Below are 26544 nucleotides of genomic sequence, written 5' to 3' on the forward strand. Positions count from 1 at the left end.
TCTCTGCAGTCATCATGGCGGAAATCAAAACGGGAATCTTTGCTAAAAACGTGCAGAAAAGGCTGAACCGCGCGCAGGAGAAGGTAAGATCTGCTGCTGATCATAATGAGGATGTGATGGTGAGGATGTGATGATGAGGATGAAGCAGGTGGTGACGGTGGGCGACAGATGGAGGACGTAGGAGATATGGAGGCTGCAGGCCCGCAGTGCTTCGTGATATTATTCGTCTTTTCCGATATTCACGTTTTTTTTCATGATCACATATTGATTCGCGCAGAGAGGGTGACGTCATGATGATTCCGTAAAAATCAGCCCATAAAACAGTGAAATCATCAAAGTGACGGAGAGTGTTTGATGGCTGAAGCAGACCGAGCGGATTAATGTTGATTGTAACACTTTGCTATGATGTCACATGTCACGCATGTATTTCACGTGTTTAATTAAATGACGGTGAGAAGGTGTTCTCCTGATCCAAGGTCGGCAGAAGGGGATGCCCTGTCTGTGGCGCGATGACGTCACTTCTGACGCAGGATCAACTACCTGCACGTTATTTATAGGAGAGGGCTTTTGGACTGCAGGTCCCGGAATTAATTGCGTATATACATATATAAGATGTATATATATGTATATATATATATATATATATATATATATATATATATATATGTATATGTATATGTATATGTATATGTATATGTATATATATATGTATATATATATATATATATATATATATATATATATATATATATATATATATGTATATGTATATGTATATATATATGTATATATATATATATGTATATGTATATATATATGTATATATATATATGTATATATATATATATATGTATATGTATATGTATATATATATATATATATAGTGATCAGTATGCGACATTACTGTTGTCCATGGGCATACAGCCAACCAATGAGATCACAGCAAGCTGACATTTGAGAATGAGTCCAACCAGGAGAAGAGAGTTTTTGTTGGTGATGGTTTCAACCAGCTGTCAGGAAGTTCTGTCACACTGTGTTGATCAAATCTGTTTCCTAAAGATGGAACATACACTCCTTTGTGTTGCGTTCAGGGACACATTAAGCAGGTTGATCTGAGGTGTTGCTGGGTTCCATACACTGGGCCTATTAAATATTAAACACTTAGCAGAGTCATGTTTTAAAGGTAGCTTTTTCTCGGATACTCAAACTACAACAAATTATCTTCCCACAAAATGACGTATGATAAACTGTATAAATATAGAGCACATTTACAGTTTATAAATGTTCATTGGACAGTGTAAAAACAAGTATGGTACGTCAAAAAGGCCACTGACAACAGAATGTATCAACACATAATATGTACTTTTAATTCATAAGGAATTAGTGCAAATTTACAATATTAGTTAGTCATGTTAGAGAATTCTAATGTAAAACAATTTGCATTGAACATTAAAGGAGCCATGGACCCAAAAATCTAAGTTCTGAACTTTGATCCATTTCTTCTCTTCCATATATATACTCTTAATTTGTATTGGTCATTTTAATAATTTAAATGATAATGTACCCCCCGCAAAATGTCTAGTTTGGTTTTGATCTGTAAAAGAATATTTTACAATTGTCTTTCTACAATAATTTACTCCTGAGTTTGTACAATTACTATTAATTACCTTTAAGAAAAATGAAAACAATTTTTATCAACATGTTTAAGGACCTGCAATTTGAAGGAAAAACCCCTTTGAATGACTACTGATTTCTGTAATTTTATATGCATTAGGTCATCATGTGTTGATTGTTTATTGTTAAATGTTACGCACCACCCGCCACGACAAATTCCTTGTAGGTGCAAACTTCCTTGACAATAAACGGTTCTGATTCTGATGAACAAGAAACATGAAATTACATTTAGAATCTCTCCAAATGCATTAAATTATAATATATATATGAATGTAATCTTAAATAATGTTTAATTACCTGTAATTTTGACAGCAAAGTTTTGAAATACTGCAAATATATGTAAATCTATGGACAATTTATTGTTTTGAATAAAAAAAGGAAAAAACCTTTGAATATTTCCTGTAAAATTAAAATGTTGTTTCTTGACTCCCTTTCTGTAAAGCTGCTGTCAGGTCTTTTAAAACAGTAGACAATAACAAAGTCATCAAGGTTTTCTGATGCTTATTGTTTTTACATTATCTTGCAATTAGTCACATGTATGTTGATGATGTTTAGGGGGAGCTGAGATACAATTGTATTGTGTCAAAATGTAACATATTGTTGTTAAAATGACTGTTTAATTAGAAAAGTGGCAGTATTTTATGTCAGCATTCATGAATCTGTATAATTTTGTCATTTCTCAGGTGCTGCAGAAACTGGGAAAAGCAGATGAGACCAAAGATGAGCAGTTTGAACAAGTGGTCGTAAACTTCAGGAGACAGGAGGTGAGAGATGTTTACAGACCAGCATTACAAAGTTTTTGACTAAATAAACTCACTGAAGCGGCTAACGATACAATACACATACAACTGTGTAGATTTCCAACCAAAACTCTGGTTAGCACGAAGACAGAAATGTGCGTGTGCATCATTTCCATCAGATGTATTTCCATTCATCATTTCCACTCAAACATTTGGTCATAAATGGATGCGTAAGTGCCCTAAAACACCTTATTGCATATCGATACATGTGCCAACCAGAAAAGGCCATTGAAATAATGGCTCAAATCTCTATCAATATAAAACGTCTGCAGTTTAGTTTGTATTAAAGTCGGTCTGCAGTTTAGTTTGTATTAAAGTCGGTCTGCAGGTTAGTTTGTATTAAAGTTGGTCTGCAGTTTAGTTTGTATTAAAGTCGGTCTGCAGTTTAGTTTGTATTAAAGTCGGTCTGCGGGTTAGTTTGTATTGAAGTCGGTCTGTGGGTTAGTTTGTATTGAAGTCGGTCTGCGGATTAGTTTGTATTGAAGTCGGTCTGCGGTTTAGTTTGTATTAAAGTCGGTCTGCGGTTTAGTTTGTATTAAAGTCGGTCCGTAGTTTAGTTTGTGTTGAAGTGGGTCTGTGGTTTAGTTTGTGTTGAAGTGGGTCCGTGGTTTAGTTTGTGTTGAAGTGGGTCCGTAGTTTAGTTTGTGTTGAAGTGGGTCTACGGTTTAGTTTGTGTTGAAGTGGGCCTGTGGTTTAGTTTGTGTTGAAGTGGGCCTGTGGTTTAGTTTGTATTAAAGTCGGTCTGTGGTGATGCTCAGCTCTCTATCACGGACGTTTCCTTCATTGTTGACATTAGCTCTGGCCTAGTTCAGTTCATCTTTGACAAACATGAACCTGACTTCAGATTCACCTATTAAACACACCAAAATACCAGAAAACTGGAGGCCGTCACAATTCACTAAAGTACAACGACTGATGTTTGTCCGTGTTATTAACCAGCTCGGTGTTTATTCTGTCAGTCTGAAGGTTCGCGGCTGCAGAGGGAGATGAAGGCCTACATGTCTGCCATTAAAGGTGAGAAAGAGTATTTATTGTTCAGTATATCATACATCATGTATAAAACATATATCAAAAATGAATGACTACGTCCATCAGCTCACTGTCTTTTTGACCCTGCAGGGATGCAGCAGGCCTCCATCAACCTGGCACAGTCTCTGCATGAAGTCTATGAACCAGACTGGCATGGAAAAGATGACATCATGGTCATTGGGAAGGTCAGAGTCATAAAATCACCCACATTACAGGACAGGTGTCCAGGTCTCACTGTAACACACAGGTATCCAGGTCTCACTGTAACACAAAGGTATCCAGGTCTCACTGTAACACACAGGTGTCCAGGTCTCACTGTAACACACAGGTGTCCAGGTCTCACTGTAACACAAAGGTGACCAGGTCTCACTGTAACACACAGGTATCCAGGTCTCACTGTAACACACAGGTGACCAGGTCTCACTGTAACACACAGGTACCCAGGTCTCACTGTAACACACAGGTACCCAGGTCTCACTGTAACACACAGGTACCCAGGTCTCACTGTAACACACAGTTGACCAGGTCTCACTGTAACACACAGGTGACCAGGTCTCACTTTAACACACAGGTATCCAGGTCTCACTGTAACACACAGGTGACCAGGTGTGCAAGTCTTCACCAGCTAAACTGAAACACTTGTGATTTTCAAACAAAGTTTTAAACAGATTTCTGCACCGGGAACAAACTAAAACTAAACTCTAAGACTTTCTTATTATCTAAGTTTACATGTTACCAGCTTGTTGTCAAGTACATACATAAATAAATATAACTTTGTCCCGGCCCTCAGTGACTGATACCGGTTCACAAGACACCCTTAAGCGTCTATACGAGATGCACCAGTCTTTCAAGTAACTACAATGTAAACCTATTCGCGTCATTATTAGATGCTCTGCGGGAAAGGGGAGAGGAGGTGGATGTATCAAACAAACACGGGACTTTCAACCAGGAGACCAGTGTTGAGTCCTTTTGAACTGATGTTTATGTTACGTTGTTACGTTTTACTTAGTATAGGCAGTTATTTTAAGCCCAACCACAATGTTTTTCCTTGTGACCCTGGGAGCTTTGTTGTTGGTGGCAACAGCTCCTCCTACAGGGTCTATTAAGTCAAAGTGGTCCGAGGTTACGGCCCAGAAAAGTTCTTCACTGAAGCTATGAATTGGCCACAACAGACCTGGAGTAGTGCTCTAGTCTCTCTGCTGGCCGGCTTTAACCCAAAGCCCAAACGAGGCATGCTGATCCCTGGCGTTGTAGATCTTACAGAATAATTTCAAAGTTTTGATGTGTTGCTATGCCAACATGAGTTGTTATGCGATTCCTGCAGGACTGTGATGCAATGTGGGAAGACTTTCATAACAAATTGGTGGACTCGACGTTGCTGAACCTGGATGAGTACCTGCTACAGTTTCCTGACCTCAAAGTAACAAACACTTTGTCTTTTGATTAAAAAATCAATCCCAGTGTTGATGTAGAAACTCATTCATCTAAAAACTGAAACTTTGTGACATTTCAGACTCGTGTGGCCAAACGAAGTCGGAAACTCATCGACTATGACAGTGCTCGTCATCACGTCGAAACCCTGCAGGTGTCAGGGATGAAGAACGACCGCAAGATGATGAAGGTGAGTCCTCGTGTGATTAAACAGGGAGATTAGAACTTCAGGGACCAGGTTCTGTATGTCACCTGTTCAGGTTCTGTGTGTCACCTGTTCAGGTTCTGTTTGTCACCTGTTCAGGTTCTGTGTGTAATCTGTTCAGGTGCTGAATGTCACCTGTGCAGGTGCTGTATGTCACCTGTGCAGGTGCTGAATGTCACCTGTGCAGGTGCTGTATGTCACCTGTGCAGGTGCTGTATGTCACCTGTGCAGGTTCTGAATGTCACCTGTGCAGGTGCTGTATGGAGTTAATTTTATTAAACAAACTTGTTATTGTTTGAAGGCAGAAGAAGAGTTGAAAAAGGCTCAGAAAGTGTTTGATGAGTTGAACGTCGGTCTGCAGGATGAACTGCCGAGTCTCTGGGACAGGTGAGTTAGATGTCATACACACCTGCCTGATAGCTGATGACGAAATTTTGCTTTGTGTATGTTAAACAGGAAGAAATAACTGGACATTACAGTCTGTGGAGTTTGATAACCTGTTTCTATGGAAACTGGGCCTCGAGAAAGAGGTGAAATTCAAATCTCAGACTAATAATCTAGCATCTCTTCTGCTGAAAACCATAAGCTTAGCACCTGCAAATAACAATAATATTTTTAAAATGTTATCAATAGTCCTAATTGTTCTATACTTATCCTGCTGTTATTGGTGTTACTACAGCTATTAAAGAAAATTAGTGTTGGTAAAAAATGTGAGAACGTGGAAATATATTTTCATAATTAGTTGTATGCCAATATACAGAAATGCGGGAGGTTTGGCCGATCCGATCACATCCATCTTCAATGCGTTTTGGGTGCATTTACACCTGTAAATTTCACAATTTTAGGGGCAGGGAGGTAGGAGGAGAATAATTCAGAATCCCAAATAAAAACATTGGTGTCTAAAAACCGTTTTGAAAGGAAAGAGGCAGTGAAGAAAACGGCTAAATCAGGCCGCCGTGGCTGCCGGTGAAATTCCTGCTCTGCCTATCACGCATTTGAATGCAAGGTGTGATGATAATAATAATAATTAAAGCTGCAAGCAGCGATGTACGGTCCCTCGCACCTTCCCGCGTCTCGGGGGTACTGGCGGGACGCCGGCGTGAATGTCTTTGACCATTGAACAACGCGTCCCGGAGTTCAATGTATTTTTCCAGCGTGGACTGTGTGACGCTGGAAATGATGTAGTGCAAATATTCCACCAGTTCCTGTATCCACTATGTGGCGCTAGAGAACACGTGCAAACATGCATTATGTTGCTCTACATCAAGTATAGACCACATCATGTAAATGTCATGTAAATCGGATGCCGTTTGTCACATAACGCTGTCTTCCTGTTGCCAGTAGGTGGCGCTATGACTTTGAGTGAAAATTGGCTTGTAGACATCCTCAGGCCATGACTGTTATCAAGTATGGCAAGTTTGGGACAGATTTGAGCAAGTCCAGTGGAGTTACATCAGCTTGTTATTTATCGGCGAATCACCTACAATGGCCACCACGCCACGGCTACAGCATTTCATCAAACGTAAAACTTTGAGTAACTTTTAATTGCAAAGGTCTTTAGATTATACTGACCAAATTTGAAAAGGATCTGACAAAGTCTCTAGGAGGAGTTTGTTAAAGTATAGCGACTAGAAATCAAGGGAAAATTCACACAAAAATAAAAATGGCCAACTTCCTGTTAATTTTAGAGCATTGTCCCAAAAGACTTTTTTAAAGTCTTCATGTGATACATGTTCCTACCAAATTACATACATGTAGGTCAAACGTAGCGATGGGGCTGCGTTTTAGAAAATTTGTAGGGGGCGCTATCGAGCAATTTTGTCATGCTTGAGCATTAGACCCATAAAATATCAAATTTTCCCGCAGTCCTGATATGCTCACCAAATATGGGAATGTTGGGGACATGATAAAGCCCCCAAAAAGGCGTTTCATTCAAGAGAAAAATGATAATATTAATAATAATTAAAGCTGCGAGTAGCGATGAACGGGCACCCGCACCTTCCCGCGTCTCGGGGGTACTGGCGGGACGCCGGCAGAAGCGGCCATAAATATCTGCGACCATCAGACAGCGTGCCCACAAGTTAGACATATTTTTAATGCTTGGACTGTGTGACGCTGGAAATTATGTAGTGCAAATATTCCACCAGTTCCTGTATCCACTTTGTGGCGCTAGAGAACACGCGCAAACATGCATTGTGTTGCTCTTCATCAAGTATAGACCACATCATGTAAATGTCATATAAATCGGATTCAGTTTGTCACATAACGCTGTCTTCCTGTTGCCAGTAGGTGGCGCTATGACTTTGAGTGAAAATTGGCTTGTAGACATCCTCAGGTCATGACTGTTATCAAATATGGCAAGTTTGGGACATATTTGAGCAAGTCCAGTGGAGTTACATCAGCTCTTGTTGTTTAATAGTGAATCACCTACAATGGCCGCCACGTCACGGCTACGCCATTCTATCAAACGTAAAGCTTTGAGTAACTTTTAATTGCAAAGGTCTTTAGATTATACTGACCAAATTTGAAAAGGATCTGACAAAGTCTCTAGGAGGAGTTCGTTAAAGTATAGCGACTAGCAATCATGGCAATATTCACACAAAAATCAAAATGGCCGACTTCCTGTTAATTTTAGAGCATTATCCCAAGACACTTTTTTTTAAGTCTTCATGTGATACATGTTCCTACCAAATTTCATACATGTAGGTCAAACGTAGTGCTGGGGCTGCGATTTTGAATATTTGTAGGGGGCGCTATCGAGGCAATTTGAAAGGGTCAAGCCAAAAAGCCATATGAAATATTTATTTCCATCACCTATGACACCTGTGCAAAGTTCCAAGGCTTGTTGAGCATCATAAATCACAGAAAAATAAGCTTCATTTTTCATGGCGAATGACGCGTTGCCACGGCAACAGCGTTTAACGACAACTCACAATATTCATGATGAAGCATTATCAATGTCTTACGGCTTAGCTTACCAAATTTGAGACTGATCTGGGCAACTTCCTAGTCAGAGTACATCAAAGTATAAAACTTGTCATTTTCTTTTGCCAGTAGGTGGCGCTATGACTTTGTGAAAATGTTGCCATGGAAATGTGCTCAGGCCTGGACCAGCATCATGCATAACAATTTTGGGGCAGATTGAATAAAGTACCTTGGAGTTACAACTTTTCCTCTTTCATGGCGAACAGCACAAAATGTGCGTGACATGGGCGCCACATAAAACGAAGGTCGTTCAATGTCAGTAGGCCATTTTAGTAACTTTTCATCATTAATGTCTTTAGATCATCTTGACCAAATTTTAAGTTGATCGTATAAATTATGTGGGAGGAGTTCGTTAAAGTACAATGCCTGAAAACGATGAAAAATGCTTAAAAATGCAAAGAAATGGGAGTATTACTGCATCGCCCCCTAGTGGTTGTATGGAATGAAAATTTGAGGGCATGTTACAGGACACAATGTGAACATATGCTGGAGATTTCGTGATGATAGGCCATATGATTTTGAAGGTATATATATATTGCTGTAGAAGGCCACACCCCTATTAAATTCATTGGTCCATATATTCTTAATGCAATAAGATATCAACAAGAGTTTCATAATTTCTGATGATATAGATCCAATAATGATTCACAGCAGATTTGGTACGAATCGGATCTAGGGTCTAGGAGAAGTGAATTTCTTTTTTTTTTTACAAAATTCAAAATGGTGGAAAATTTTGGGAGGCGGAGCTTAGGGTCCCAAGAGGATTTTTTGTAGAACTCATTCAGTTGCTCATGTCCATAACATTTTAAGTCATTTGGACATACGGGCTGTCGGGGCTTGCATTTCCAACTTCTAGGGGGCGCTAGCGAGCAATTTTGTCATGCTCGAGCATGGGACCAATAAAATATCAAATTTTCCCGCAGTCCTGATATGCTTGCCAAATATGGGGATGTTGAGGACATGATAAAGCCCCCAAAATGGCGTTTCATTCGAGAGAAAAATAATAATAATTAAAGCTGCGAGCAGCGATGAACGGGCCCTCGCACCTTCCCGCGTCTCGGGGGTACTGGCGGGACACCGGCAGAAGCGGCCATAAATATCTGCGACCATCAGACAGCGTGCCCACAAGTTAGACATATTTTTAATGCTTGGACTGTGTGACGCTGGAAATTATGTAGTGCAAATATTACACCAGTTCCTGTATCCACTATGTGGCGCAAGAGAACATGCGCAAACATGCATTACGTTGCTCTACATCAAGTATAGACCACATCATGTAAATGTCATGTAAATCGGATTCAGTTTGTCACATAACGCTGTCTTCCTGTTGCCAGTAGGTGGCGCTATGACTTTGAGTGAAAATTGGCTTGTAGACATCCTCAGGCCATGACTGTTATCAAGTATGGCAAGTTTGGGACAGATTTGAGCAAGTCCAGTGGAGTTACATCAACTTGTTGTTTAATGGCGAATCACGTACAATGGCCGTCACGTCACGGCTACACCATTCCATCAAACGTAAAGCTTTGAGTAACTTTTAATTGTAAAAGTCTTTAGATTATACTGACCAAATTTGAAGTGGATCTGACAAAATCCCTAGGAGGAGTTCGTTAAAGTATAGCGACTACAAATCATGGGAAAATTCACACAAAAATCAAAATGGCCGACTTCCGGTTGGTTTTAAAGCATGGTCCCAAGATACTTTCTTTTAAGCCTCCATTTGATACATGTCCCTACCAAATATCATATATGTACGTCAAACGTAGCTCTGGGGCTGCGTTTTTGAATATTTGTAGGGGGCGCTATCGAGGCAATTTTCACTGGTCAAGCCAAAAAGCCATATGAAATATTTATTTACATCACCTATGACACCTGTGCAAAGTTACAAGGCTTGCTGAACATCCTAAGCCACAGGAAAATAAGCTTAATTTTTCATGATGAATGACGCATTGCCACGGCAATGGGCGCCACATAAAATGAAGGTCGTTCAATGTCAGTAGACCATTTTAGTAACTTTTCATTATTAATATCTTTAGATCAGGGGTCACCAACCTTTTTTAAACTGAGAGCTACTTCAAGGGTACCAAGTACGAAGGGCTACTTGTTTGATACAAACTTCCTGAATAACAAAGTTGCACAGATCACCTTTTAATAACAATAATACATGTGAAGAGACTGATCACATGTCAATGTTAATTATTCCTCACAATAATTAACAATGATTGTGTATTTTGTTCAAAATCGCACCTGTTATATTTTTGTAAAAATGATCACTTCTTAAAAAAAAAAAAAAAAAAAAATTGTTTATACAAATTATCAGTTATGTAAGATAAAAAAATCAACTCTTTCACATTTTTAAATTAATCCTATTACATTAGTACTAATCACCACATTTTGGGAAATCTGGGTCAACTTTGCATTGCGCAATGAAGCCTGCATGCCAGTCTGTAGTCACCAGCTTTTTTTTGGGTACCTTTTTCTCCACGAAGAAACTAGTAAAAAGTCTCGTCTATAGCCGAGGGGGGGATCCAACCCTCCGAGGCACGCGAGCGTCTTTGGTCGCCTGCGTTCAAACCTCTAGTCTGGGCCTTTTCGATCGTACTGCGTTGCCTCGCCTCTACCCCCGCCACCGAGTTGTTGCCCCGCGGCCTGTTCCGAGGACTGACGGACCTGACGACGGTGTGCGATCGCGGCGGGGGCGGTGCGTCCGGTGCCAACGGGAAGCGCCCGCCATTCGGAACCTGAAAACCTAGTGCGGTGCGGCGGCCTCTTCCTTTTAAAATCTACATGAATGCAAGCGTTTTTGATTAAAAAAGAACAGAAACTACAATTTTTAGACGGAGCTCCATGGGGACCTAGTGCTATTTTTAGAACATGCCTTGCGGGCGACTCACATGGTCCCTGCGGGCGACCAGGTGCCCGCGGGCACCGTGTTGGCTACCTCTGCTTTAGATAATCCTAACAAAATTTGAAGTCGATCGCATGAATTCTGTGGGAGGAGTTCGTTAAAGTACGTCTGAAAACGATGAAAATTGACAAAAACTGTATCGCTCTCAAGTGGTTGAATGGAATGAAAATTGTAAGGTACGTAACAATATACGATGTGCACATATGAGACAAATTTTGCGATTATAGGTTAAATGGTTTTGAAGTTATGAGTATTGAAAAACAAAGCCACGCCTTATGAAGTTCATTGGTCCATATCTTCTAAACGTAATGAGATATCAAACATCTTTTGATACAATTTTATTATATAGATCCAATACTGATCCACAGCAAATTTTGTAGCAATCAGACTCAGCATGTAGGAGGTTGAAAAAATGGGTTTTTCACAAAATTCAAAATGGCGGAAAATTTTGGTAGGCGGAGCTTAAGGGTCCAAGAGGCTTTTTTGTAGACCTCATTTGGTGGCATGCCTGTGTACAATTTCAAGTTAATTGGACATACTAGATGAGGGGGCTAAATTCTAGGGGGCGCTAGCGAGCGATTTTTTTCATGTTCGAGCATGGGACCCATAAAATATCAAACTTTTCAGCAGTCCTGATATTCTCACCAAATATGGGGATGTTGTGGACATGATAAAGCCCCCAAAAAGGCGTTTCATTCGAGAGAAAAAGAATAATAAGAATAATAATAATAATAATAATTCCTACAGTTTCAATAGGGACCTCGCGGCCCGACGTTGTCGGTGCTCGGGCCCTAATAATAATACTTTTATTTGTAAAAATCATTTAAAAAGCAAAATAAGTGAAAAAGTGCTTGGTCCTCTTTATGTTTGTTGCCTCCAATCTGACTGCAATTATTCTCACATTTCAAACAGAAATGTAACTATGATCACAACATGTGGCTGAATCAAACAACCCTCCCTGATAATAGACCTGAGTCAGCTTCTAGTTACACTTATAGTACAATTAAAGCATTTCGTTGAAAGTCAAACATCTTTGATTGGCTTAGTTCGTTAAAACAAATGTTAGAAAAACATCCACTTGTAAAGATACTGCAGAAGATTCAGCTGCTGAGTCTCTCTTAATGGGAAGTCGTCCTGACTGTTTACATTAGATGTTCATGAGCTGACTGACTAACCAAATGCAAACCTTCTAGCACTGCTTCTTCCTGCACTATTGACACTTCCTCTGTTGTAAAATGTGTGTAGATCCACAGAAGAAGAGTTTAATCAACAATGTTTAGATCATCTGGAGAACAACAATGACATAAAATCACTAACAATTAAAAACTGTTTTTCTTTCACTTCTGTAGCCGGGTTGGTTTCTACATCAGCACCTATAAGAGTGTAACCAATTTGGAGGCCAAATTTCACCGCGAGATCTCTCAGGTGAGTAGGGGGAGTTAACTACTTTGTTTTTACGATTAGAACAATACGAACATTTTAAAGCTTATACTGTTCAGTCTGACTCATGACAGACAGTGTGTTTGGGCACTTTGTGACAGCACATGTTACATGGGGAGAGGTGAACTTGTTATTTTTCTTCTAACTGTTCCCCTTCAGGTATGTAGGCAGCTGTATGAGGTGATGACCCAACTGGCTGAGCAGCATTCTGACAAAATGTTCACCATCCAAGGAGCACCAAGGTCAGTTTTCATTTTTAAACATTATCGTAGTTTTGTAAAATATTTGATTTTATTTCACGGAAATGATCAAGTGTGTATTTTTCTGTGTGATCGAATCATCTTTCAGATTGTTATAATGCTTTGAGAATGTTCTTGATGAGACGATCTCAGGCGTTTTAAGTCCATTGATCTCAGTTAACTGGGTCACATCTGTGTGTTTTAATGTTATGTCTTCAGAGATGCTGTGAAGTTATAGTGATATGTGCCTCTAAAACGTTCATGTTTTGCTACTTAGAAACAGATACAATCACCATCTGAGTCTAACCTGTTAGATCTATTGTTGGAAACGTATGCACAACATCACAGAAAGATTTCCAGTTCATGTTTCCTTAAACAATGTTAAGTTTATGTTTGTGGGACATCTAAATAGTATTTTCCCAATAAACTTGTTCATTAAGTTGAAAGTATATAGGCACAGTTGGATAAGGAAAGCCAGTTGAACACTTTAGTCCACTTTATGGCATTACATTAAAACACCTGCTATACAGGTGTCTGTTTATAACATCTGACATTGGCCGTCAGAAGACTCTGACACTATGTGATCACATGAATTCTGTCTTGTCCCGCAGTGATTCAGGACCACTGCGACTCGCCAGAACCCCATCACCACCAGAAGATGAGAGTCCACCTGAGAGTCCAGACACCAGCTCTAATCACATGCTCCGCCCTATCTCACCTGGACCACCGCGGCCCAAATCCCCTATACAGGTAGATCTCATGCTTAATCATTCCAGATTCACAGCATAGGTAGATGTAATTGTAAATGGATCCAGATCCTCATCACAGTAGATCTAATCCTAACTGGATCCAGATCTTCATCATGGGTAGATCCAACCCTATCTTGATACAATTATTCAGCACAGGTTGATCAAATCCTAACTGGATCCAGATCTCTATCACAGGGAGATGTTACCATAACTGGATGCAGATCTCAGTAACAATTAGATCAAATCCTGACTGGATCCAGGTCTTCATCATGGATATATGTTATCCATACTTGATCCAGATCTCATCACAGGTAGATCCCACCCTATCTGGATCCAGATCTCATCACAGGTAGATCCCACCCTATCTGGATCCAGATCTCATCACAGGTACATCCCACCCTATCTGGATCCAGATCTCATCATGGATATATGTTATCTGTACTTGATCCAGATCTCTATCACAGGGAGATCTAATCCTAACTGGATCCAGATCTCTATCACAGGGAGATCTAATCTTAACCGGATCCAGATCTCCATTACAGGGAGATCTAATCCTAACTGGATCCAGATCTCCATCACAGGGAGACCTAATCGTATATAGATCCAGATCTTCATCGGAGGTTCAAAACAAATGTTATTGGTCTAGAAAAATGAAATATTTACTGAGAATATTTGTCTCATAATAAGACCATTTAACAGTGATTGATAGATAATTATATAGTGATATATATGTATAACAATGATTGGTTAATAAAAGTGATTGGTAGATTATTTAAGAGTGATTGATAAATAACTGTGTTGTAACCTCTGATATAACAGCAGATATAGTGTTTCTATATATTTTACTTTAATCAGATCTGTTTGTTGGTTCAGTCAACTGTTGGAACTTCACAGTAACTTTATGCGACTGTTTTTCTTTGCTGCCCTCTTTTTGTCTGTTAACTGGTGAGTGAACATGTAACATTTGTCTGTTTTACTGTATATGTTGAGTGAATTTATAACACCATAGGTTGATGGCTGAGATTAGAATAGTTAAGGTCACGAGACACTGACACTCAGTGTTAGCCTTCAATAGTGTTTACATGTTTGTCAAAGATATTTGGACAAATATGTGTGTGTATATATGTCATGTGCGTGTACATATGTGTATGTATATGTCATGCCACCACCCAATATGAAGGGGTGGTAAATTGGTGTTGCTTGGCTGAGGAAAACTTTTGAAATGTTGAAAGAAGTCAGTTGATGGGGAGGAGTACATGTTAAAAGGTGTAATGTACTAACCAAATTCAACAAAATGATGTTAAGCTGAAGCAACAAAAAACAAACTCCAACACATTAATGAAAGCTATAATAATAATATCAGTGGGTGTCAGCAGGGACATGGCAGAAGGCACGACCAGGGTCCAGGTAAAACCACATTCCATAGAAACCTGTAAGGAGAAAAAGCACAAAGACTCTGGGGAAGAAGCAAAATTAGTATTGTGCATTAATGGGACATGAATATAAAGTAGAGAGGAGGAGAGAGGAGCTCAGTGTATCAAAGCACGTCCTCCAGTAGTCTGGGTCTATTGCAGCATATCTAGTGCTCATCCAAGGCAAACCTGAACCAGCCCTAACTATATACCTGAACCAGCTCTAACTATATAACTGAACCAGCTCTAACTATATAACTGAACCAGCTCTAACTATATACCTGAACCAGCCCTGACTATATACCTGAACCAGCCCTAACTATATACCTGAACCAGCCCTGACTATATAACTGAGCCAGCTCTGACTATATAACTGAGCCAGCCCTGACTATATAACTGAGCCAGCTCTAACTATATACCTGAACCAGCCCTGACTATATACCTGAACCAGCCCTGACTATATACCTGAACCAGCCCTGACTATATACCTTAGCCAGCTCTAACTATATACCTGAACCAGCCCCGACTATATAACTGAGCCAGCTCTAACTATATACCTGAGCCAGCCCTAACTATATACCTGAACCAGCCCTAACTACAGTATATACCTGAACCAGCCCTAACTATATACCTGAGCCAGCCCTAACTATAAACCTGAACCAGCCCTAACTATATAACTGAGCCAGCTCTGACTATATACCTGAACCAGCCCTAACTATATAACTGAGCCAGCTCTGACTATATACCTGAACCAGCCCTGACTATATAACTGAGCCAGCTCTGACTATATACCTGAACCAGCCCTGACTATATAACTGAGCCAGCTCTAACTATATACCTGAGCCAGCCCTAACTATATACCTGAGCCAGCCCTAACTATATACCTGAACCAGCCCTAACTACAGTATATACCTGAACCAGCCCTAACTACAGTATATACCTGAGCCAGCCCTAACTATAAACCTGAACCAGCCCTAACTATAAACCTGAACCAGCCCTAACTATAAACCTGAACCAGCCCTAACTATATACCTGAGCCAGCCCTAACTATAAACCTGAACCAGCCCTAACTATATACCTGAGCCAGCCTTAACTGTAAGCGTTATCAAAAAGGAAAGTCTTAAGCCCTCCGGACTGATACTGGAATCTGGTTCCACAGAAGAGGAGCTTGATAGCTGAAAACTCTGGTTCTTGTTCTACTTTTTAAGATTCTAGGAACCACAAGTAACCCTGAATTTAGGGAGTGCAGCTCTCTAGTAGGATAATATGGTACTATAAGCTCCTTAAGATATGATGGTGCGTGACCAATTAGGGCTTTATAGGTAAACAGAAATATTTTAAATTATATTCTAGATTATACGGGGAGCCAGTGCAGAGAAGCTAATACAGGAGTAATATGATCTCTTCTCTTAGTGCTGCAGCATTCTGGATCAACTGAAGAGTCTTCAGACACCTGTTAGAGCAGCCTGATAATAAGCAATTGCAATAATTCTATTCAATTATAGCCCAAAATCATGAATCACAAATTAGCCTCAGAGGACTTTACAATTTATACAACATACATCTTTGTTTTTTTGGCAGCTTAAAAAGGGGCCGCCGGTGCCTCCACCACCAAAAGCCACACCTACCAAGGAGGTGGCAGAAGAGCAGATCATCGACCTGTTTGGAGGAGATTTTTTACCAGCACCTTCACCATCGCAGGTCTGTGGAGTCCTCTTCTGTGTTCATTAACATTTCCTAAAACAAACAGATGCAGATAATATGTACCTTGTGTGTTTTTATACACGTGCTTACCTCTTTGTGTGGTGGTGTTGTTGTTGTTGCTGCTGCCCACAGCCCAATGAAAGACCAGGAGAATCTCTTCTCGACATGGACTTTGATGCTTTTCAGCCAGATGAAAGTGTTTCTCCGATACCACAGGTTATCTTTAACTGACATTCACATTCCACTTGCAACAGTTTGAAGCAGAGTACTCAAGAACACTGGAATATGTTTGATTGGACAAAGCAATGCCAGAATGCCAAGTTGCACTAACAAAATGGTCTGGTGACTAAGAGACTGAAGTAGATCACTACAAAAGCTTGCTGATTTACATGATTTACCTGCTCTCAGCATATTTAATTTGACACAGTCTCAGGTAGACGGGTCACTGATCACCTGCTTATGGAATCTGTTGAGTTTTGTGTTCAAATGAGAGTTAATCCCTCGATACTGTAGCAAAATACAAAAAATAAGTAAAACATAGACAACAATCATGAATATATTATTTTCTAAATGTCTGTGGACTACATGAGTGAGTGAAGATGTGGTCAGAGTTAAAAGTACAGTTTATCATTCCAAATCCATCCCAGTTGATAATAATATGTTGATATGTATCTGGTATGTGTTTATAATATGAGCCACATGAACAACATGTGCTCTGCCTCTTTCAGACTGCTGTGCCCTGGGATATGTGGTCGGTAAGTAAAGTCTTCTGTCTTAATTGTAGTTGTTAAAAGATATGAATTTACACTGCACACTGAATAACATCTTTTAAATTTATGATGTGATCATTTTTAGAGTTAGATATATTTGGAGGTTGGGGTATGAATGTAAAAATAAAGTTAGTGTAGTAACTTTACAAATCAATACTTTTCTAAAAAGAAATCAATGAATACATTACATCAGTACACAGATCAGAGTAGATGTCTCTGAACCATCTTCTACGCTTTTCTGTTTTTGTTTTTAGGCAAACGCCCAAACAGCTCAACCTGTAAGTACACACAGTTACACACCAGTTACACACCGTTACACTGTTACACACCAGTTACACACCTGTTACACACCAGTTACACACTGTTACACACCAGTTACACACCAGTTACACACTTGTTACACATCTCTTACACACTGTTATGCACAGTTACACATCTGTTTATCGTCATCACTAAAACACGATGAATTATTAATGAAGAGTGAGTTTTAATTTCAACTCATTGTCCCCACGCAGATGATATTCACCATGTAGAACATCAATATTTTCACATGTTCACTTTAAAACATCAGCAAAATAACATGTTCACCCTGTAGAACATCAGGAAAATCACATGTTCACCCTGTAGAACATCAGTAAAATCACATGTTCACCCTGTAGAACATCAATAAAATCACATGTTCACCCTGTAGAACATCTGTAAAATCACATGTTCACCCTGTAGAACATCAGTAAAATCACATGTTCACCCTGTAGAACATCAGTAAAATCACATGTTCACCCTGTAGAACATCTGTAAAATCACATGTTCACCCTGTAGAACATCAGTAAAATTACATGTTCACTCTGTAGAACATCAGTCAGGAACTAACACAGATTTGTTAAGTAGAAAACTGAGTCATGCATCTCTTAGTTAGACAGTCTGATCATAGTTGTATTCTATGTGCAACCTGTCTAGATTCTCGCATCATTCCTGTCTTGGTCTTGAAAAACACACACACTGTGTATTTGCATCCAGTTTGACTCAGAACTGTGGGTTTAGAGCAGGAGGGTCAAACTTTAACACTACATTTCCTGCTTTTCCCAAGCAGCCTGCAGACACCAGCTTCGTCGTCAACTGGTCCGCTGACTTTGGTTCAGTGTCAGCAAATGAGGATGCTGCTCCAGGAGTGGAGGCCCCTGCTGTAGGGCTGGAGGGGGCACAGGGTGGGGCACATGGGGCTCAGGACTTGCCCCAGACAGACGGCTGGCAGCCTGGTGCAGACACAGCTTCACCTCCTCATGACTTGCCCCAGACAGACGGCTGGCAGCCAGATGCAGACACAGCTACACCTCCTCAGGACAGTGAGGTAGCCACAGCAGCTGAAGATGAGGTTAGCAGCTGGAACTCTCAAACTAACCCCGACCTTCATTCCTCTGCAGTTAGAGGTGATGAAGTTGAGACAAGGCTGTCAGACTCAGTGGGAGATGCAGGGAAGGAAGATCGCAGGAAGTCCACCCCAGGACTGATATTCACCAATGAGTATGGTGAACAGATTGAGGACAGTACAGAGGACATAGGGGACAAGTGGTCCAGGTCTCCAGATGGGTCTGGGTCTGAATATGAGACCGCTGAGGAGTGGGGAGATGGAGGTCAAGGGGGAGGCTGGGCGAGTGCCGATGATGAACTTTCATATGAAGATTTTCCCCCAGTGAATGTCTCAGAGAGGTTGGGTTGTGGATATGATGGTGTAGCAGCAGATCGTTCTCAATCAGTAGAACAAGATTCCCCAGAGAGCGATGCAGCAGAGCTGCCAGGAAAAGTAACTGATCTCAAATCAGTTTATAGAGATCCTTTTGCTGAAACACAGGGAGGAGGTGCGTTTGATTCAGACCCCTTTGTTGAAACACAGGGAGGAGGTGCATTTGATTCAGATCCTTTTGCTGAAACACAAGGAGGAGGTGCGTTTGATTCAGTTCACTCACCTGTAACACAGGCAGGAGGTGCATTTGATGCAGATCCCTTTGCTGAAACACAAGGAGCGTTTAATTCAGTTCCTTTTGCTGAAACACAAGGAGGAGGTGCGTTTGATTCAGTTCACTCACCTGTAACACAGGGAGGACGTGCGTTTGATGCAGATCCCTTTGCTGAAACACAGGGAGGAGGTGCATTTGATTCAGATACTTTTGCTGAAACACAGGGAGGAGGTCCGTTTGATTCAGTTCCCTCACCTGTAACACAGGGAGGAGGTCCGTTTGATTCAGTTCCCTCACCTGTAACACAGGGAGGAGGTCCGTTTGATTCAGTTCCCTCACCTGTAACACAGGGGGGAGGTCCGTTTGATTCAGTTCCCTCACCTGTAACACAGGGAGGAGGTCCGTTTGATTCAGTTCCCTCACCTGTAACACAGGGAGGAGGTCCGTTTGATTCAGTTCCCTCACCTGTAACACAGGGGGGAGGTCCGTTTGATTCAGTTCCCTCACCTGTAACACAGGGAGGAGGTCCGTTTGATTCAGTTCCCTCACCTGTAACACAGGGGGGAGGTCCGTTTGATTCAGTTCCCTCACCTGTAACACAGGGGGGAGGTCCGTTTGATTCAGTTCCCTCACCTGTAACACAGGGGGGAGGTCCGTTTGATTCAGTTCCCTCACCTGTAACACAGGGAGGAGGTCCGTTTGATTCAGTTCCCTCACCTGTAACACAGGGAGGAGGTCCGTTTGATTCAGTTCCCTCACCTGTAACACAGGGAGGAGGTCCGTTTGATTCAGTTCCCTCACCTGTAACACAGGGGGGAGGTCCGTTTGATTCAGTTCCCTCACCTGTAACACAGGGAGGAGGTCCGTTTGATTCAGTTCCCTCACCTGTAACACAGGGAGGAGGTCCGTTTGATTCAGTTCCCTCACCTGTAACACAGGGGGGAGGTCCGTTTGATTCAGTTCCCTCACCTGTAACACAGGGAGGAGGTCCGTTTGATTCAGTTCCCTCACCTGTAACACAGGGAGGAGGTCCGTTTGATTCAGTTCCCTCACCTGTAACACAGGGGGGAGGTCCGTTTGATTCAGTTCCCTCACCTGTAACACAGGGAGGAGGTCCGTTTGATTCAGTTCCCTCACCTGTAACACAGGGGGGAGGTCCGTTTGATTCAGTTCCCTCACCTGTAACACAGGGAGGAGGTCCGTTTGATTCAGTTCCCTCACCTGTAACACAGGGAGGAGGTGTGTTTCATGCAGATCCGTTTGCTGAAACACAGGGAGGAGGTGCGTTTGATTCAGTTCCCTCACCTGAAACACAGGGAGGTGTGTTTGATGCAGTTCCTTTTGCTGAAACACAGGGAGGAGGTGCGTTTGATTTAGATCCTTTTGCTCAGACACAGTTTGGAGACAAGGGGGGGGATTTTGAATTTGATCCATTTGCTGCGACCTCAGGAGAAGGTGGACTTGTGCCCACTTGGGATGGAAGAGGTGGGTGGGATACAGACCCTTTTGCCAGCACTTTCCCAGCAGCCTCTTCAGGGACCGAGGGTCCTGCCTCCAACGCCATGTCCTGGCAGGAAGTTAGTCACAACAGTGGCTTCGGCTCTTCTGTCACTCAACAAAACTTTGCTTTTGCTGCTTTCTCTGGAACAGCAGAGGGAATTAAAGATGTAATCCTTACCAGAATTCACAAAGAACCAGAAAATTCAGACATGTCCGAAGATGAGTCTGCAAACCGGAGATTTGGGAAGTTGTACCAAGAGATAGCCACAGAAAAGGAAGAGGTACTTGACTTCCTCCCGTCTTTATTGTGGTAGATTAGTATAGGGTAGAATAGAAAAAAATGAACCCATTTTCTGTCTTCTACCTTCCCACAGTTTGAGAACCGAAGTGAAAGTAGTTGTCCTGAAACCTGGATCCCAGCCTGAGCTCCTCCCACTTCTCCTCTTGCCTGCTTTGTCTGCTTGTTCATTTGATTCTTTCATTCACACATCGAGTCTATCGTTACAGCTCATCTTAGACTTATTTTACCTTGAAGCTTCAAACACTAATTTGTGTCTTTGCAATTCAATTTAGGTGACCAATGCATTTAATGGATTTTCACAGGTAATTTTTCAAACTAAACTTGAATTTGCACCCATTCTCCATCGAAACATTGAAATTAGTAGTTTGCAGAGATTAATTCAACTGTTCTGATTACAGTTTACACATATTTTAGTTGCAGATTGTTCAGAGCTATTTCAGTCAACAGGGACTTCTGATATTAGTTAATTGTAATTTTTGCTTTTACCATTCAGCCCTCCAGCTGTGAGTTTCAATCTTTCAGATGTTCGTTAACTGTCAGTGGCCAGGTCTAACTACTGAACTTATCTGTTTCGTCTTTGAGTGGAACAAATTGGTCAGAGCAGAGGTCAGAGGTTGCTGCTGATGTTAGTTACTTTAAAGTAGACATTGACCCTAACTGCATGCTTACATCATCAGACCCTCAGAAGCCTTATTCCCTGTACGTCCTGTATCTTCATATTCTCTAAAGACTCTTCTTCTCTTCTCTGAATGAAAAACAATCATGTATTTCCAGATTGTGATTGTCAGTTGTGACTCTTCTTCTTCTCTGCTTTTGACACATGCTCCCTGAAGGATGCCACTGCCCCATCATTCTTTGCTGATTTTGATAAGATGGTGAGTTTTAAATTTAAGTACATCTTGCGACTTGGAATGGTCTATTCATTTATTTTATGTACTCTTCTGTTCAGCAGTTCTATCCTTTAATCTGTTTTTTGCAATAGACATTGTACTTTTTGCCCACATTTGTGCCAAGTGTATCTCTTACTGTTTGATCCATAGTGCTTTGTAACCTCAAAAATATAATCTAATCGGTACTGCAGAAATTAAAACCAAATGCATACGGATCAATTAGTTTTCATTTATATAGAACAGACGGAAGTGAAAGTGTCAAAGACAGACACAATCCTCCTGCTGGGGCAACTTTGGTAAAGTATTTTTATTATAAAAACAAACACTTCTGTATTACTCTGTTTCCAAAAGGCAATAGGTCAAAATACGCTATAAAAGGATAATCTTTTATGCTATTAAACTAAAAATATGAAATAAGTAGAATAATAAAAAAATGAAATGAACCCATTAGGATCAGTATTTCAATTAGCTTAACCTTGAATAGATATTCAAAGCACCCAAACATTTATGTATTGCAGTGCGATAGTGTGACATAAATGTAACGTGACTAAAGCACACGGAGTAAATATTTGGAGTCATTAGTTCTGTTATATCTGAGCAGTACTATGGAATATGGCCATAACGCCAAGCCAATGTAAATGCAGATTGCTTCTGTAATTGGTGTATCCCGTTCGGTTTTTGCATCTAATGTGGTGATAAGGACGCGGTTTACTTTTTCCTCCTTGCAGCGATAGGCACATCTATGCGTTAGCTTGTTGTGTTAGCAACAAAATTATATGTGGCTAACGGCCTACAGCTAAAAGATTTCGGACAGAACTTGCACTTGTGGACTTTGGTTCTGTATTACGTGCATCAATCTAATATACCATTAGACCCCGTACCTAGACGGTTCTGCACAAATAGACAAATTGTTACAGCCAAAGCTAGAATATATGAAAAAATTATTAAGAAACGATTTACATTCTGTTTTTGCATCATTTATAAATAGTAAACTAGTTCTTATATCACCTATCCACCATTCTGCTGGCATTTCTATTTTTTGTAATAATGGTATCAGTGAACTGGTTGGTTTCATCTGGCTTGATCGATAGATATAATTGAGTATCATCTGCATAACAATGGAAGTTTATGAAGTGTTTTCTGATAATATTGCCTAAAGGAAGCCTATATAAGGTGAATAAAATTGGTCTAAGCACAGGACATTGTGGAACTCCATGACTAACGTTGGTGTTCATCGAGGTTTCATCGTTTACAAACTGAGATTGATCTGATAAATAGGACTTAAACCAGCTTAGTGCGTTTCCTTTAATGCCAATCAAATGATCTAGTCTCTGTAACAGAATGTAATGGCAGTAAAGACAGATTGATAATATCTAGTAACGAGGTGCTAACTACAGGTAAAACTTCTTTAAATAGCCTAGTCGGGATGGGGTCTAAGAGACGGGTAGAAGGTGTAGACGTAGAAATTGTTAAAGTCAGTTGGTGAAGGTCGATGGAAGAAAAGCTAGGTTTTTGCGGGTTTGCAAATTAAAGGTGTTGTCTACGGTATGGGCAGTACTTTCAACTTTTATGCATGTTGAGATGAACAACACAAGCAGAGATGAAAGCTGGATGAGTATTCATGAATGGTCCATTTAGACATGTAGAATTCTGAGCCTTACATTAAGTTTCATGCAAAGTGATTTCAGAAACAATTTTAGGGTTGACCATTATCTTTCTTTACAAAAGAATGAAGTTACCGCAGACTCAACCGACGCTCCAGAAGCCTCAGTGACAAAAGCTGCTGAGGAACAAGACAAGCCTTCATCTCCCCCTGCTAGTGAGAAGCTTCCAGCGCCACCTGCTGGTGAGGAGCTTCCAGCGCCACCTACTGGTGAGGAACCTCCAGCGCCACCTGCTGTTGAGGAGCTTCCAGCGCCACCTGCTGGTGAGGAGCTTCCATCGCCACCTGCTGGTGAGGAACCTCCAGCGCCACCTGCTGGTGAGGAGCTTCCAGCACCACCTGCTGGTGAGGAGCCTCCAGCACCACCTGCTGGTGAGGAGCTTCCAGCGCCAACTGCTGGTGAGCAACCTCCAGCAGGGGGAGCTGGAGGAGAGTTGGAGGAATTTAGAGCTTCCTCTGCTGGTGAGGAAGATACAGCAGAAGGTTCTGGCAGCCTGAAGGAAGACAAGCCTGATGTGAGTGGAAGTGTTTATCACAAACAGTAAATACTCACTAGCCATCATCCCTACCATCATCACCATCATCATCATTCTAACCCTGTCTAACATGGAAATTGTGGGAAATATTTTTATATTGCATGTTTGTCCAAAATACAAACTGATGTGTTCTGAGTAATATCAATATATTTGAATACATTTAAACTAATATGCAGCAGAATGTGTGTTAACTCCGTATGTGACTGTTCCTGTTTAATGAAAAAAATTCTGTTTGCAAACAGATTCCTCCTGCTGACGAAGCTAAAACATCTCCAGGTGAAGCAGCGCCATCGGTAACTATCACTCAACTTTCATTATGACTGGTAATCAAAACAAGCATTAAAAGCAATCAAGTTAATTATCATTGTGTTTCAATTGTGAATGGGTCTGTAATAATCAATAATAAATTTAAACCCACTGTCTGAAAGTATTAATCCTTGACCATTAACATTTACATGACCATTAATAGACTAACCCTAACCCAATCAGACACTACAACACGTTCTTCATTGAATTTTAAATTATGATCAGTAACGTGGAGATACAATACATAATTAATTTAGATGTAATTAAGTATAAAACATTTAGTTATGCTTCTTTATTTATTTATTATTATAACTCAGAGAAAGTGAAAGGTTACTAATGTGAGATTACATTTTTTTTGTCTTCAGGAAAAGATGCCAATCCCCTCCGTGGTGATCGAGCCAGCCTCCAGTAATGAAGGAGATGACGACCGTGATGCTGACATCATCTCTCCCACTCTCATCAGTGACAATGGTGTAACAGCTGAAAACCAGACTATCAAACACATGAGTCCATCTGGTGGAGTGTCGGGACTCCCTGATGACTTCCTCTACAAGGCAGGTCTTCCTCCAGAAACCAACTTCTAACGTTTAAAGCAGAAAATTCTAAAATACACAGTTGATGTGCTGTAATGTTTTTTCAACATAAATAGTTTACATGCTCAACCTGTTGTCAGCAGAGGGGTGATGATGTTTTTCTTCCTGCAGGTGGAGACAATGCATGACTTCGAGGCTGCAAATTCAGATGAGCTGGAACTTAAAAGAGGTGATGTGGTGTTGGTGGTTCCCACTGCTTCAGTAGAGGATCAGGTGAGAAGTGGTAGTGAGACATTTTGTTCTGGTAATTAAAAGCCACCAGCATACAGGAATGAAGGAATGAACATAATGTCAACAGTAATTCAGGCTGATAGTAATTTTGTGGTTGTTGTTGCAGGATGCCGGCTGGCTCACAGGAATCAAAGAAAGTGAGTGGTTAATACTTGGTGCTGGTGCTCACAAAGGACTATTCCCAGAAAACTTTATACAGCGTTTGGAGTAAGAAGTCTCTTCAGCTTGTGGAGAGAAATGAGCAGAAGTTTGAGACATCTGTGTCCAAGCTGTCCAGTCAGCATGTAGCCGACACCTAAAACACCTTGTAACCTGCTGCAGTGGTCTGCTGGACAACACAATGGTTTGAAACTCTACAATCTACAAAAACTAAAATTAATGGTCATAAAAAGTAGTACTATTCCTAGTATAACTGAAAATTACTAAGCATGATGTGATAGTATGGTCTACCCTTCTCTGGAATTGAGATGTTTTTTTGTTGCTTTTTAAAGAAAAAAAAATTATAATGTATAATGCATTGGGAATGTTGCAATTTCTACATGTTCCGGCAAACAAAAAGCTATTGTTTTTGAAGAAAGAAAAACCTTCTTTGCACCGAGTGTGTTGTACTTATTATGTTGCTCTGCTATTCAAGAATCTGTAGTGCTGTGTTCTATTTCAATGTTCTCAAGTGTAACATTCTTATTTTGAGACTTGTCATAACTGTAGCCCTTGAATCACTGAGTGCGTTTCTATTATATCATTGTTGAGCGTATGTGGTGATTTGTTCTTTGGCATATGTGGTGATGAGTTAAGTCAGTAACAAGTGTTGCTTTGTTCTTGACAAAAGAATGAGACATTTATCATCTGAGCATTGACAAAGAAAGCAGTGCACATCCAGCATGAAAATCTCAAATCTTTTATCAAAGTAAGTATTCCAAAAAAATATTCCCACAATTGCAAATATTAATGTTTAGCTGTATAAGTCACATGTGTTATTACAATTGTATTTGCAAGAAACAGAGGCAACCAGAAGACTATAAGTGTATGATCACAGGTAAGCTATTAACAAATGCAATATGCAATCTATGTTGTTGATATATTTAAGGTCTCATATTGCTATAGTTCTTTAGATGAACAAATATGATGTCACTTCCTTTGATATTAAAGTTTAATCTTAATTTAGACCTTTTTGTGATGCACATTCCATAAATATTTGTCATGGTCAATAAATAAGAGTTATTGAG

General features: G+C 40.5%; 1 protein-coding gene across 1 annotated transcript; it reads left to right on the forward strand.

Annotated features, from left to right (window-relative positions):
* On the forward strand, positions 1 to 26544 carry amph (amphiphysin). Its single transcript, XM_076077468.1, has 23 exons — positions 1 to 83; positions 2358 to 2438; positions 3434 to 3488; positions 3594 to 3688; positions 4828 to 4923; positions 5017 to 5124; positions 5441 to 5526; positions 12379 to 12454; positions 12629 to 12711; positions 13320 to 13458; positions 16451 to 16570; positions 16706 to 16789; positions 17302 to 17328; positions 17598 to 17621; positions 18431 to 18599; positions 18657 to 18715; positions 21372 to 21401; positions 21933 to 21974; positions 23718 to 24167; positions 24431 to 24481; positions 24860 to 25048; positions 25199 to 25300; positions 25425 to 26544. Exons 1-23 carry the CDS (start codon positions 15 to 17, stop codon positions 25527 to 25529), a joined length of 2340 nt encoding a protein of 779 aa, XP_075933583.1. The 5' UTR covers positions 1 to 14; the 3' UTR covers positions 25530 to 26544.

Source organism: Anarhichas minor, unplaced genomic scaffold (assembly GCF_050575085.1).
Source record: "Anarhichas minor isolate MPS153535 unplaced genomic scaffold, ASM5057508v1 ptg000059l, whole genome shotgun sequence".
Lineage (NCBI taxonomy): Eukaryota > Metazoa > Chordata > Actinopteri > Perciformes > Anarhichadidae > Anarhichas > Anarhichas minor.

Excerpts from the sequence above, each read along its gene's own strand:
- amph (XM_076077468.1), top strand. The coding sequence starts at position 15 with ATGGCGGAAATCAAAACGGGAATCTTTGCTAAAAACGTGCAGAAAAGG. Across the intron at positions 84-2,357 it reads TGAACCGCGCGCAGGAGAAG|GTGCTGCAGAAACTGGGAAA; the intron begins GTAAGATCTGCT and ends GTCATTTCTCAG. Across the intron at positions 16,571-16,705 it reads CAGCACCTTCACCATCGCAG|CCCAATGAAAGACCAGGAGA; the intron begins GTCTGTGGAGTC and ends TGCTGCCCACAG.